The 15,199-nt window shown below is 48.5% G+C and overlaps 1 protein-coding gene and 2 long non-coding RNA genes across 4 annotated transcripts in view; 1 reads left to right on the forward strand and 2 right to left on the reverse strand.

The window, feature by feature from the left end:
• LOC133223495 (uncharacterized) overlaps positions 1-15,199 on the reverse strand; it is a 449,146-nt gene that overhangs the window by 225,239 nt on the left and 208,708 nt on the right. The window lies entirely within an intron of this gene.
• Positions 106-1,735, reverse strand: LOC133223461 (uncharacterized). The gene is made up of 4 exons (XR_009728581.1): positions 1,631-1,735; positions 638-744; positions 293-392; positions 106-182 (listed from the first exon to the last, which is right to left on the reverse strand). It is a non-coding gene; the product is annotated as an uncharacterized LOC133223461 (long non-coding RNA).
• Positions 5,205-15,199, forward strand: part of RHPN1 (rhophilin Rho GTPase binding protein 1) — a 31,951-nt gene continuing 21,956 nt past the window's right edge. For both annotated transcript variants that reach the window (XM_061374227.1, XM_061374228.1), the window contains exon 1: positions 5,205-5,542. In XM_061374227.1, the coding sequence (XP_061230211.1) occupies positions 5,447-5,542 (96 nt within the window). In that variant the 5' untranslated portion in view covers positions 5,205-5,446. The remainder of the gene's footprint in view (positions 5,543-15,199) is intronic.

Here is a 15,199-nt window from a genome sequence, read left to right on the forward strand (position 1 = left end):
GGATGCCTCTGGGGTGAACCCAGATGGGGAACCCTACTATGGAGGAGGCAAATCCCTGCAGCTCCCACCTCCTCCTTGATTCCCACCATCCTATCCCCATCGAACCTGCTGATGATGTTTTCCTGCAGCGGCTTCACCTTGGTCTCTGGTGACTTCTTCTTCTTCCCTTTTACCACAGAGGGCTGTGCACCAGGATAATACAGAGGAGAAGGAACTTCATGCAGTGGGTTTGATGCCCACAAAACAATAAGACAGACACAAGGATCAGAGCATGGAAAGGGGTGGCTGGTACCTCCACTGTGCATTGTATCTCCCCTGGTTCCTTCTTCATCACTTTTCTCCTGGGTGCCTTCAGCTCTCCTTCCTTATTCCCTGACTCTCCCTTTCGCTTCCTATGGACAAGGGCAAATGCATCCCACTGAGGCCAAACAGGCCATTCCTTCAGCAAACCCCTTGGTGGTGAGGATAAACCATGGTGTGATGCCACCTTATGTCCAGCAGCACCAAAATGGGCTCCCAAATGGAAGTTAAAGGGATTTCTGTTCTGACCACTTTAAGGCTGAGCTGCCCAACAAAGCCATGGTAACAAAATGCTGGATGTCCCCCAGAATCCCCTTCCATGCCCCATAGAACTTACCTGCTGCTGTTCTTTGCCCCACTGCGCCTTGAGACCCCCATGGCTCTGTCATACACCAGCTCTTCAAGATGTGTTATGGGGTTAAAGCAGCATCTCAAGGATGGTCACTGCAATGACATCAGACAACTCATGGCTGGTAGAACCCAAGTTCTGCTCCTGAAGTAAACCCCAACAGACGCTCACTCCACAGCTCAGTTTGTAACTATAGGATCAAGATCATTTTAACAAGGATTTGGGGATCTCAGCATGGAGCAATGCCTTATTTTGCCCCCAGAATCCAGCATTGTGGGGCACATTTTGCTGGGTATCATCCCCTTCCCCACAGCATTCTTCAAATGGAAAAGCCTCAAGTTGTGCCCCTGAGCTGCTGTTGGAGGTGGTAGAAGCAAAATTGCTGCTAAAATAGAAAGGAAGTCCCCCCAGACTCACATATCCAGGTCAATAGGGGTGGATTTGCACCCTCAGAACAGCCCAGGGTATCCAGCAAGTGTTATCCAGGCCTTAATTGCAGCCAGAAAGCAACCACACTGGAACTATAATGAAACACAGCTGAAAGACAAGAGCCAAGATGAGATACTGAGGCCCCCACTAAAGCAGGCAACTACCACCTCTCCTATCCTCACAGCTATAGCAGCCAGATTCAACCCCCCCAAATCACTGCTTCCCTAGAAGCTTAAAGCCTCAAAAGGCACAAAAGAAACTCAAACAGCATCAAGTTGGTCCTTATCCATGAAAGTTTCCCAGCACTGGGGAAGACAGAGGACTTCTCAAAGAGAGAGCAAGCTACAAAGCACCACAAGACATGCTGCAAACTTCCCAAGGAGTAGAAAACACATTAAAACCCTCTATATTTTACCACCTTTACCAAGCTGTGGGCACTTGTAGCTGCTGATGGAACCATACTCACTCAGGAGAAGGCATTGCTCCAACAAAGCATAGAAGACCTTACCCCATCTGCCTCCCAAGGGTAATGCACCCCTACAAGCAGCTTACTTAAAGACTCCCTCAGCCCTCATTGGAGGCTCCCAGCTCAAGATGCACCCTGGGAAATGGAGTTTTAGCCCAAAAGGTAGAATTGAGGGGAGTCCTCTAACCAACATCTCAACAAGGAGACCTGCTAGGAGGAGAACGCATTACACCACTCAGGTGTGGGATTGAGCCAAATGCTTTGCTTTGAAACAGCTTAAGGAAAACCACCTTCCCTGAGATAAACCCCTCTTCAATTAGTAAATTAGCTCCCAAATCCAGCCTTTCTCAGCTGCCTCTTACCCATTAGAGCCCCATGGTTGGGTTTAAAGAAGTTCTGAGCCCAAACTTTGGGGGCAGAGATGCAATCCTGCAGGGTGCCATAAACTGGTGCTTACAACCCTCATCCTCAAGCACTCACTCACCCATCTTACCCCTCTCCAATCCTATTCATGCAGGTGAGTCCATTGCTTTCAGCTGCCCACTTTGCCATCAAGCAACTCATCGCAGCTGAGCTTCAATTGGCATCAGCCATTCCCAATCTGGTGCAAGCAGGGAAGGGAATGATGAAAACTTCCCCCAAAATGATGCATTTTGAGGGCAAAAAAGGCATTGTTCCATGCTGAGGTCCCCAACCAGGGCATGTAGCGGGGCCACGCATTCCCCTGGGAAGATGCCACCTTGTTCTTCCCAATGATGCTCCCAGTTTGCGGCCGGGAGCGGAAAAGCCCAGAGGCAGGGCTGGCTCCGGGAAAGCCTCTTTGATCTCCATTGCGCCATCCCAGGAAAAAGCATCCAAGCCACCTTTCTTGCTGGATGAGTAAAAGTTGTCAAGGGATGGGAGCCAGCCCGGGGGTAGGGAGCAGGAGAGGACTACTTCATGCTGGGGCTTGCTCCCTCTTGGCCGCTTTCTGCCAAGCCAGGGACTGGTGTGTGTTTCGTTTTCTTCCCTTTTCCCCCATGGATCCTATCTGGATTTATGGTGCAGGTTTATCCCAAGCTCTCCATGCCATTTGGGATGTTCATAATGGGAAGCAATGGGGTTTGCAGAGTGGGTAAGATAGGATAAACCTTAGGCCAGCTCCAGTTATACATCCTAACCAAGCACAACCTGGGTTAGACCTCTTAATAACTGAGTTTTATATCATTTCCCTTTGGAGATGGTCTTCAGGATGGGGGAGATGGATGTGGGATAGCTCCATGCAGGGCTCTGCAATGGGGAAATATGGACCACAGAAGGAATGTGCCTCATCCTTGGGGAAAATCAGGCTGCAAATGGGGTCTCTGCATGGTTCAGTGACACCACAGCGAGCTGTTGGGGGATGTATAGGTGACAATATCCCATGAGCTGTCAATCACAGTTGGGCCAAAGGCAGCTCCTTCATTAGCTTTAGTAGAGGAATAAATACCTCTTCCTGCACATCCTCTGCTATGTAGAGAGTTGCAGTCACACAATTAAAGCACTTTTCTTTGCAAACCGCTGCAATATTCATCCAGAAAAGCATTGCTGCTATTCCAGATTGATCAGTAATTCCACTCTGTTGGTCCAGCAGCTCCTTTGGGATTGGGAAATCCAGAAGGGAGAGAAAAATCCTTCCTAACACACTCCCTTCCATGGAATCACACAGTCATTGAAGCCCCAACAGGGAAAAGCTGGCTGGAAAAGGTGGAAATGGTTTCATATATTTAGGCAGCTATAGATTTATTCAATATAAAGGGTTTAATTTGTTTCCCCTTGTTAAACAGCACGGAGTTCCCTGTATCCTGTTGACATGAATAAGATTCATCACACACAAGCGTGGTCTCATTAACTTCATTATGGAAATGAAACTAGGTCCTGATAAAGACTTAAGGGACCTTTTGGTGGTGACACACACAGGTGACAACCAGTTCAGCATCCCCATGCTGGATGCTGTATCCGTTACAACTCTGTATGCACCTTGGGAATGGGGTTTTTCCAACTCCTGGATATTTTTCCATGATATTTTACTGAATTTAATACTGTTGCTTAGTCTGACTCTTATGATCCCGATTAAGAGTAAAACCCTTCTATGGTTCAACCATATGGCTCAGAGGAGGGAAAATGGGATTAGGGTTTGCTTATATCTGTCTGAAATAGCAAGAAATTGGGAGTTACTTTATTTCATCATTTATTTTTATGTTATATTTTGTATTATATTGTGTTTTATACTAGAGAAGCATCTTATAGCCATAGCAGGGCAAGAGCACAGCAGTCCAGGTGTTGCTCCAGGAGCTGTGCGAGCTGCAGTGTCCCCATCCAGATGTTTGGGGGTATTTGGGAGGGGAGGGAATGGTGCAGCCAAGGGACCACACAGAGGAGAGCACCTGGGGCATAGCGTTGGGCCAGAAGGCTGAATGGAGGCGCCTGTGGGTGCTCCCTTATTGCACCCCCCACCACAGCAGCCCAGATGTTGCGGAGGGGGTGGAAGAAGCCGAAGAGGGGAGAGTGGGGATTAAGGGGGGGCATCCAGATGTGTCCAGGATGGGGGGGATGCCGGCTGGAGGTGGGATCATCCAGATGTGGATGGGGTGGGAGCGGTCATGCACCCAAATGTGGGGAGGGCCCCCCGAGAAACGACGCGAAGCCCCGCCTCCCCCGTGACGTCACCGGCGTTCTAATTCCCACCGTTGCCACGGGCGACGGGCCCTCCGCCCCTCCCCTCCCCTCTCCGTTGCTCCCCCACCCCTCTCCTCTCTCTCCACTGGCCAGCACAGCCGTCACTCAACTCCGTTCCCCTCTCCCATTGGCTAAAGCTGCTCTTAGCCCCGCCCCACCACCCTGCTTATGCCCCTCGCGGCCCCGGGGCCGGCGTCGCGTTCGCTCCCGGTCGGCAGCGCTCAGCGGCGGGGCCGTGAGGGGCACCGAGGGGTGAGAGGGGCCGGTGGGGCTCAGGGCAGCCCTGGTGTGGGGTTAGACCCGGTAAGGGGGGCGGGTGTGGGGCTGTGGTGCTTGCCCCTGTCTGGGGTAGCTCTGTGAGGGGGGGACTGTAGGGTTTGTCCCCCCCTCGGCTGAGGTAACGCTGCACGGGGGGGTGGTGGGTCTGAGAGCATTTACCCCTTTACCCATCTGGGGCAGCTCTGTAAGGGAGTTCTGTGGGGGTTTGCCCCTATTCAATAACTGGGGTAGCTCTATAAGGGGGTTCTGTAGGGGCTTCCTTCCTATCTGGGGAAGGAGAGGAGCGTTTGTGGGGCACCCCCGTTTTGGGGTATATGTAAGGCGGGGTGTCTATAAGCTTTGCCCCCCTATCTTAGTTCTGCAGGGAGGGTTTATGGGGTTTTGCCTCCCATATGGGGTATCTTTGGAAGGGGGTCTGTAGGCTTTTGCTTTTCTTTTACCCCCACCCTATTTGGGTACCTGTGTAACTTGGGGGAGGTCTGTGGAGGTTCTTTTCCTCTATAGTAATTCTGTGGGGTTTGCCCCCCCATCTGAGTTAACTGCAAGAGGAGTCTGTGGGGTTTGCCCTCCTTTACCCCCCTTCTTCAGCTGGGGTAGCTTTTCAAGGGAGTCTGTGGGGTTTAACCTCTCCTTATAGAGGGGTTTATGGGGCTTACCCCCTTCATCCTGGGTGTTTGCTCAAGGGGGGAGCACAGGCTGTGGGCTTAGATCTAAGTAACTGTTACATGTATGGGGACTTGTAGCATAAGTGAGGAGGGACTAGTGGGGGTTTAAGCCCCACATATAGGGCTGGGCTCTGAACCCCCCCCCCCAAGGGGTTAGCAGGGTGTGGGGCTAAGCAAGGAGAGGGCCCTGAGCCCTAGAGCCACCCAGTGAGGCCAGGCAGGAGCCCCCTCATTCAGCCTGTGGATGCTGTGCTCCTGGAGATGATGCCACCTGAAGAGGAGAGCCCTGATGGGGAAGGGGACAGGGACAATGCCCTCGTCCTCCTGCAAGGCCTGAAGAGCGGCAGCACCCGGAAGGTGAGGCACAGCGGTGGGGTGCCATGGGGGGGGGGGTGTGCAGGATGGCAAAGCACCCAACTGATGCTCTGTGGGGCTGGGTATCCCTGTTTGGTCTATGGGGATGGGGGTCCCCATGAGTGGGAGTTCAAGTTCATCCTGGCTATCGAACCATGCAGGGGGGGTCAGGGTACAGCTTGATAGGTGATATAAATGTGGCCATGTGCTCATCCATAAGCAGATTTGCACAACTATCTCTTAGCTCATCGTCTCTTAAATTCCACTCCTTTACCTCATCTTCCTCCACTAATTCTGAGCTTCCTACTGACTACTTTTAACCAAATTCTCCTTTAGTTTGGCTTTTTCTCCTTCTTGCCCATAGGAAGATGGTCCAGCTCAGCACTGCCTGTCCCTCTTGCTGTTTGAGGTATATGGGGCAGTGTATTGCTCATGGACAAACTTCTCCCTTGGGAAGTTTGCTCTACATGTGAGATGGGGCTGATAGCCTGTTGCCGTCACTTGTTTAATCAGTAACAGCACGGTGAAGCCAGTAAGTGTTGCCCTCAGACTGCAACCAACCCCACTGCTTGGCTTCCCTGCTGTCCCTTGGGTGTCAATGCATGCTCCTGGGGTCAAGGAGGCATTAGGGTGTGTTTCTTGCAAGAAAAGGTGGGTAAATGTTCTCTTTTGGGGATGTTTAAGCAGTTCTCCCGTTAGGTCTGTCCCTTGGGAACCAGCTTTATAAACCTGCACTGAATTTTCCCTGTAATCTGATCTCGTCATCCAAGTCTGTAATTTTCAGAACCCGTTCTTCAGCAGAGACCTGCACTTCTGCAGCCCTTTGGCAAAGAACAGAGCCCAACAACCAAATAAGCAAAACTATAACCAGGCTTTGTAGAGGTGGTTTATTTTGTGCCTCTTTCCTGAGTGAGGCTTGAGATTGCAGCCAGGGCTGAACAAGGATCAATCTGATCTCCAGTCACTTGAGCTTGGACTCTCTGGCTGCAGCTAAAGAGGTTGCAACCTTAAACCAGGTTGGAGTTTATGCAGGGCTTGTCTAAATAGGTAAGGGGAGATTAAGAGGACTTTGTTTTACCAGTTTATTCTGTGTATGGACAGAGTTTCCTTTATATGAGCAATTGGTTTGCTCTGTTTGGACAAAGAATAACATAGGAAACTATTACAGTTCTTTGTGAGGGGGGAAAACTGGCAGGGGATTTACAGCGTCTGTCATAACATGATTGCTTTTCTCATTAAAGAACAAAGCACCTGATTAGATTTCCTCTTAAAGATACCAACATTTTATTTCAAAGAAATGATCAATACAACCTCTTGTAGTTGTTTGGTTGTTATGGGGCCATTGCACATTTGCTCACTTGCAGGGGATCCTGCCCACTGCTGTGCTGGTGATTATTTGCTTTCTCTGCCAGGGTTCATGTACTGAGGCTGAAGATTTAATACATCTGTTTCCTGCTGGCGCCCTGCCCCAGCTCTCACGATGCCCTAAGCCTCCCCCAGCTCTCTAAAGCAGCATCACCCTCCTAAACTGAAGCTGAATGCAGGTTTTGCTGTTTAAAGCCCCCCAGTTCCTCCATATCTTTATTTTTCTCCCTTCACCACTTTATTTTTCCTTCCTCTTCTGAGTGCATTAGCCAAGAGCAAGGCACTTTGTTGGGCAATGTAAAACCTTAATCCCTCCCCTCATTTGTTAAAAGGCTGTGGTGATGTAACCATATTCTCAATAAAAGGTTTTAGAGGTTTTAGCTGGTAATGTCTCCCACAGAAACCCAGCTTGTAGCCAGAGTGCTTCATGAGATTAGGGTAGTGATAGGGACTTTTCTATATAAATATGTGTTCAGGGAGCAAAAACTGCTTGTTGTGACTTACTGTTGCTTATAGTAATAGCTCATATTCTTCTCTGAAACGGGAGAAGAAGGAAATCATCGACAGTCTTTTAAAAAGGAGGATTTTAAAACCTGCTTTTGTGTGTGGAGTGTGGCTTTTGTTTTGCTCTCTAGCCCATGGGCTAACAAAGCTAAACCAGGGTCACTTGGCCACTTGTCCTGTGCAGGCTTGCCATAAACTTGTGGGTTGCAAAGAGAAATAATAATCCCAGTTGACAGCTCTGGCTTTATCAAAATAACTTATAAACCATCATAGTTCTGGAAATAAAGAGGTTCTGAGAGCTTGATGATCCAGTTACCCTGTTTCTACTGCATGTTTTCCAGCTGCTGGATCATCTGTGTGTTTGGAAACATCCCTTTTTGGGGGTCAAAACTGAGTGTTAGGGAATATTGTTGCTCCTGAAAGAGGAGGAGAATAACTGCATGTTTTATATTGAGTGGGGGGTGTTGTAAGCATTTACTGGGTAAAACCTGCAGGGTTGGGGTTGTTCTTAGATACCATGTGCTCATGACCACAACATTGAGGCTTGTGGATCAAGGATACCTCTGTTAATGACACAGTGACCTGTAGTAGTGCTTCCCGGAGCTGTAGCAGTTGGTGTTATAGAATCATAGACTGTTTTGGGTTGGAAAGGACCTTACAGCGCATCCAGTTCCAACCCCTGTCATGGGCAGGGGCACCTTCCACTAGAGCAGGGTGCTGCAAGCCCCGTCCAACCTGGCCTTGAGCACTGCCAGGGATGGGGCAGCCACAGCTTCTCTGGGCACCCTGTGCCAGCGCCTCAGCACCCTCACAGGGAAGAAATTTTCTTGCATACGACCTAAACTCCCCCTGTTTCAGGGGAACCCTGAAACCCATCAGCCCTTGTCTTATCGCTGCAGTCCCTGATGAAGAGTCCCCCTCCAGCATCCTTGTAGCCCCCTTGAGACACTGGAAGCTGTTCTGAGATCTCCACACAGCTTCTCTTCTCCAGGCTGACCAGACCCAACTTTCTTAGGCTGTCATCTTTGACTGTGCCTTGTCTCTGCGCAGATATTTTGCTCTAGTTTTAACTACAGAGCAAATGTCGACATTCTGGAGTTTGCCTTGATGCAAGCTATGTGAGGTGGAGAGCAGACACAGCTTAGACTTGACTAAATGTCATGAGTTGGTCATCACTGCTTGAATTACACTTGGTTGTTGCTTGACCTGCCATGCTCTGATCTTTGGCTCTTCAGTAATCATTCCTGCTTGGGTTGAAGGCTTCCTGGGTGCAAGCCACATGATGTCCTTGTTCTTTAGCACCTCTGTGCTGTTTTAATTCCATCACGGGTGCAGACTGGTAGTGCTGGAAAGGTTGGTTGGTCACTCACTTGGTGGTGGTGAATGCTGGAGGAGCTCACCCACTTAACAGCTTTGAAGACTGGGGACCTTAAGGGTTAGTAGCAAACCATCCCCAGCACTGGCATAGATTCTCATTGCCCACGAATTCTGGTCCTACCTAAGGGAATTCTCCTTTGGATGAAAGAACAGTTTGCAGATGGCATAATGCTTGGTGTCCAGTGGTTGTGGTAGCCCTATCTGGAGTGTAGCCCTCATGGGTATTGGGTGTTAAACTGAGATATCTCAGGCTTGTTGTAGCCTTGCTTGGCTTTACCTCCAGAGTTCTAGGGTTTATTTGCTGTATCCTGTCTGCCTGTCCTCTCCCTGTGTGTGTAGGAGGAGCACCTGTGGTGGCTCTTGTGGAAGATACTGGGGTAGGGAGGAAGTGGAGGTGAGATGTGGATCCAGGCTCCAGCAGAGCTGCTGCCATTTCGTCTGAGGGGTGTATTTGTGCCCTGAGCAACCAACCTCACCTATTGCTTAGTGAAGAGGGAACAATGGAGCGCTGAAGAGGTTAAAAGAGTGAAATCCCAATGGGTTGTCCAACAGGAAAGATGACCTATGTCCTCTTCCTTCAATGGGAGAAGGGCTGAATATTAACACTTATAAAATCATAGAATAGTTAGGGTTGGAAAACACCTTAAGATCATCTAGTTCCTACTCCCCTTTTGACTCCCTTCCCTTAAATAAAGCAATAAGCTGTCTATTCCCTGGGATGGATAATTTATACAGTTAATCCAGAATAATCCTCAAGGCTTTAGGGAACATATGCAGCACTTTGGGATAATTGAAATGCTGAAGGCAGTTGAGGCTTCAGGGGATGCAGCAGTTGAGCATCACTGGTACTTTTCCCAAATGCAGCTGGGTTATGCTTAACATCCTCATGATAACCACTGTCTCCTGAGTTGATCTGAACAGCAGAAGCTGAGATGGACCTTGTTCTGCCTTTAGTCCTCAACTACGTCCCTAAACTCTGGTTGTCTGATATCAAACACATCAAATTTGTGTTGTGAGACTAGGGACGAGCCCATGTTGCTGGCCATGGGGTACCCAGCCTGCAGCACAGGTGTACCCATATGCAGTGCATGATTTTAATGACAAATCTCAGTGCAGGTAATTTGATTTCCATCAAATGTTTCCATCCCATATTGAAAAAAACAGGCAGAAATGCCCAACTCTGAAGCAGCAGTTCATCTCTTACACATTGCATTGCCTGGCACCAGGGTTCAATTTATCACTGCCATGTGGGCATGCAAGCATAAGGGATTGGCTGGTGCTCTGCTACCTTTGCAGCTTTCTCCTTGAACTTCCCTGTCCTTGGGGATTTGAGGGTTGTCCAGTTGGAGGTGATGTCTGTAGCGCCTGTGTCAGCACAAGGTAATGACTCATGTCTCACCACCGACATATTATGGATGTCACCAGACTATGTGCAAATTAAACTTGAGCTTCTCCTCCTATTCTGTGGGTGCTCTTCAGCTGTTCCAGTTTTTAGAAGTCTTCATGGTGACTTCTGTGACTAAAGCTGGTCTTGGAGATCATAGAATCCCAGACTGGGTTGGGTTGGAATGGAGCTTAAAGCTCATCCAACTACAACCCCTGCCAGGGGCAGGGACCCCTTCCACTAGAGCAGGGTGTTCTGAGCCCCTGTGTCCAACCTGGCCTTGAACACTGCCAGGGATGGGGCAGCCACAGCTTCTCTGGGCACCCTGTGCCAGCGCCTCAGCACCCTCACAGGGAAGAGCTTCTGCCTAAGAGCTCAGCTCAGTCTCCCCTCTGGCAGGTTCAAGCCATTCCCCTTGGCCTGTCCCTACATCCCTTGTCCCAAGCCCCTCTCCAGGTTTCCTGTAGCCCCTTTAGGCACTGGAGCTGCTCTAAGGTCTCCCCTTCAGGAGCCTTCTCTTCTCCAGGCTGGCCCAGCCCAGCTCTTTCAGCTTGGCTCCAGAGCAGAGCTGCTTCAGCCCCCACAGCATCTCTGTGGCCTCTTCTGGACTTGCTCCAACAGCTCCATGTCCTTATGTTTGGAGCCCCAGAGCTGGATGCATTATTCCAGGTGGAGTCCAAGTGGAATAGAGGGGGAGAATCCCCTCCCTTGACCTGGTGGTGCAGCCCAGGATACAGTTGACTTTCTGGACTGTGAATGCATCGTGTTCAGGTCCCATGGATTTATGCACCTCCTCTTGTTTATAACTTCAGCAGCATGTCCTAGGCTTGTGTTTTACCTTCTCACAGGTGTCACAGTAACGGCTTGTGGTTGTCCTTTGATCATAGTTATCCTTTGATCACTTCACATGCTGTTTTCAGTTTTGCTTTTACTCATTTGCTTCCAGCAATTGAGCTCCTGTTTTTCTATCAGAAAATAAAGAGCAGAAATGAGTCCTTTTGTGCACAGCTTTGCCCTTTGGACTTGCTGGCATCTACCTCTTCCTCCAGGTGATTAGTTTTATCTGTTACTAGTGCTGGGAAAGCTCTGAGGCAGTGGCCTTGTTTTGGAACCAGGGTCACAAGTGCTGTAGGTGTGCCTCATCACTCAAGACATCCAGGCTCCATCTCCTTGTGTTTACTGGAGTTGTGAAGTGCAAAGGTGATCATCTCTAAACAAACATTGCCTAAGGACTTGCTTATAGAAGGAAACCTAACCACGTAATTGCTCTATTTAACACCCCAGATGGGTGCTTTTGAGCTGGAAGAGGTGTTGGGGAGTGAACAACACCATTATATCATTGCCTGCTTCCTGCAAATATAGGGTTTAAGTTGGCTGCAGCCTTGACACCCTTCAAAGGGGACCTGTTTGTCTTGGCCTCCTCTGGAAAAGAGGTCTTTTGGCCTCTTTCTTGACTTTTCTTCCTCGTGTGAAGGCTTTGGTTGAGTACTTTCTGTAACACTGACGTCTTCCCATGCTGAGGGTTGCACACAATGTCACTTGGCAGATGTCTCCTGAGCATCAAATTGGCCTTCCTACAATTATACTGCCTCTAATCCTGCTTTGTCAGAGGCAGTAAACCTCAGAGCTGCACACGACTCATATAACTTAATGACCCACATTCATTTCATGGCTCTCTTAACATACACTGTTCTCTGTGTACATACAAGCTGTGCAGTCCTTTGGCTCCTGCACACTCTATGGGCTCTTCCAGTACAAGTTATGTCCTTGCTTCTCCTTTGTGAGAGCTTTAAACTAGGAAGGCTAAGAAATCTCATATTCAACCTGGCTGCACCCAACTTTACCCTTCTATTCATGTCCCTAGGTGCAACCTAGAGCCCACGAAGCTGGTTCAGCCTTAAAGGGTTGACCTCAAAAAAGAATTAAGCAAGGACAAATCCATTTTATAACCAAATAGCACATTTTGGTGGTGGGTTTTGTTTTCCCTTCTGTGAGGCATGATCAAATCCATCACTGCTTGCTTTAGGAGCCCTGCTGTAGTTTTTAGCTTGGAGAGTATGAGCACAGGCAAAGCTTTGGGCTCCTTTGAACACAAGCTGTTGGAGGATGGGCGTTCCTCTTGTGTCTCTGTCTCCCCTATCCACCTTTTGATTTAAATGTAGCCTGTTTTGCTCATGATGGTATTTCCTGTCATATATATATATGGTAACCTGGCCTAAGCATCGTGTTCTGGAGCTGAGTTTCCTTCTTGCTCCTGTATATGTGAAATAGCACCACTTCTCCAGGAGCAGCTGCAGACTGGGCTTGATTGCTCCCCATGGTGGCCTTGGCATAATGCTTATGTTAGTCCCTGCCAGCCAAGAGTGATGCTTTGGGACCAGCAGATCTTCTGGAGGCGAGATGTGCTGTAATCCCATCGGTTACTGCACTTACTCAACCTCATAAAGGGTGAGGAGGAAAACAACATGTGGGGAGATCACATGAAGTCCCTAAGGGCAGCAAGTCTCAAGATCCTTACTCAACATCTTCATAAGGCTTTGGTGTTACATCAGGTGGTTCAATAATACCTGACTTTCCAGTATGGTTTTGCTGTTGGCTTAGAAGCCTGGATAATTATCTTAGGAAATCCATTTCAGAAGACATAATTTGGATGGGAGTGAGAAGAATGGGACTTTGCAGCTCTATGGATGGCTTAGTGTCTCTCAGAAGAAGTCTAGGTAAATCATAGAATGGAATCTTGGATGTCCTGGATGTTGTTAGGCTGTGTTTGGTCCCCATCTGCATCAGGGCTTACAAGTGTTCCTGGAGGGCAGCTCCTTTGTGTTCTTGTGGAAAGATGAAGGCATTAATGATCATCAGCTCTGATTATGCTTATTCATCAGCTTTGACACTTTGACTTGAATTTTGCCACTTGGTGTTGTCTCAGGCTGAGCATGGGAGAACTGGGGAGCTGCCTAGTCATTTAGTTAAACCCCTTAATGCTTTTGCAGTGAAGAGGTTTTAATATCGTCATTCTACATCCTGTAGAGCCATCCTGGTGTCTTCTGATGCCCCTTTTCTTCCTTATTTTCTTCTTTCCTTGCCTCCAGGTGAGGAGCTGCTCATGGACCTTCTCTGTGGTTTCAGATAGTCCTTCCACTTGTACCTTTTCCATCATATCTCACCTGCAGTTTCTCTTGCCTCCTGCCCATGTATTCAGGAGGTCTTTGCTCCTCCCTTAGAAACCTTTTAAAATTCTTTGACCACTTCTGAGCAAAGCTTTGCAAGAAGTAGAGATGCCTCAAAGGTGAATGAAAGCTCCTGTGTAGGTATTGCTGAAGGCAAAGAGATGCTTCCCACCTCCAACCATTGCTACTGGGGCTGTTGAGTTTTGGATGAGGTTTTCTGGCTCTGGAGGCAGGGAGAGTCCTGGATCCTGCTTAATTCCATGTATTTGTATATATTTGCATCTGCGTTTGTGGCTCTGGGAAAGACAAGTGCCCCCCTGTAAACCTGAGGGGCTGCTGAGGTTTGAATATGCACCACCTTTTGTTTCTCCTTTTCCTTTCCCTTAAGCTTCAACTTTCATATCTAGGTTAATGTCTGTGAAGAAACATCATTGAAGGCACACTGCTTGTAATCAACCTTTAATAGAAGAAATACTTGTGCAACATCCTGGCCTACGTCTGCATGAGAAGCTTCTTTCTAGAGAAGAGTTTGATGTCTCCTTTGCTTTGAGGGCCTCTAGGGTGTTCAGCTTTGAGCAGTTCCTGTGTGGTTGGCTTCTAGTTTTCAAGGGCCATGTTCAGTAATGACCCAGCTTCTTGCTGGAGAGAACCTGGTCTTCATGATGTCGAATTCCTCATCCTTCCCTGTTCAACTTATGGATTTTTTTCCCTGGGGAGCCAACAATGTGTGCAGGATGTGTGAGTACATCTAGGGCACTTTGGGATCAGCCTTTCATGTTATTTGCTCCTGGTTGTCTCAGACCCAGGATTTGTACAGCTATGGGGGTGTTTTCATTAACATCCCACTTAATTACTTTTGTAGAGTAATCCTGCTCCCCTGCTCCCAGCTAGTTCCACTGGTAATTTCAATGGATTACTGTAAAGCACTAAGCCTACAGATCTATGGACCAGATGGAATGGCTCTGATTCCTCAGTCTCCAATTAGGAGCTTGAATCTTCCACTTCAATGAAAATGCCTATGTTAATCTAGCCCCTTTTCAAAGGGGACACCATTTAATGGCCTTCAAACACAAGAAACTAATGTTCAGAAGCCAAAGTCCATGTAAATGCCAAGTTTTCCATTCCCTACTTCATCAAAACTGGTCTCATACCTTTTTGAGCAAGGATTTCTCTTTCTCCTTTCCTATTTCCTTAGGAAAATAACTTTAGAAGTTCTCCCAGAGTAACATTTGGACTTACAGCATTTCTTGGAGGGATAACCACGCATTGACCTGGCTTGCTGGATCTGAGACTGTTGTGACCCATCCTGGAGGATAAGATTTGAAGCCCAGAGGCATGTCTATGTGGAAGAAATTAGATGAGGAGGTGTCTTGGGCAGGATGAATGGGCACTATTGGAGCTCTGTAGAGCTCTCTGTAGAGAGCAAAACCCCTTTATATGGAGACAAGGGGTCCACCAACTGTGGTGGAAGAAGAGCAATGAGGAGCAGTGTAAGACTGATGTGCACAGCAAATAGAGGTTTTATAAAGGAAGGCAGTTAGTGTTGTTCAGTCTGGAAAAGAGAAGCTATGTGGAGACTTCAGAGCAGCTTCCAGTATCTGAAGGGGGCTACAAGGATGTTGGAGAGGGACTTTTCATCAGGGACTGTAGCGATAGGACAAGGGGTGATGGGTTCAAACTGAAACAGGGGAAGTTCAGGTTAGATTAAGGCAGAAATTATTCACTGTGAGGGTGTTGAGGCCCTGGCACAGGGTACCCAGAGAAGCTGTGGCTGCCTCATCCTTGGCAGTGTTCAAGGCCAGGTTGGACTGGGCTTGCAGCAACCTGGTCTAGTGCAAGGTGCCCCTGCCCCTGGAGAGGGCT

This window comes from Neopsephotus bourkii, unplaced genomic scaffold (genome assembly GCF_033783945.1).
Source record: "Neopsephotus bourkii isolate Nb327-2 ecotype Australia unplaced genomic scaffold, CSIRO-AGI_Nbou_v1 NB_1637, whole genome shotgun sequence".
NCBI lineage: Eukaryota > Metazoa > Chordata > Aves > Psittaciformes > Psittacidae > Neopsephotus > Neopsephotus bourkii.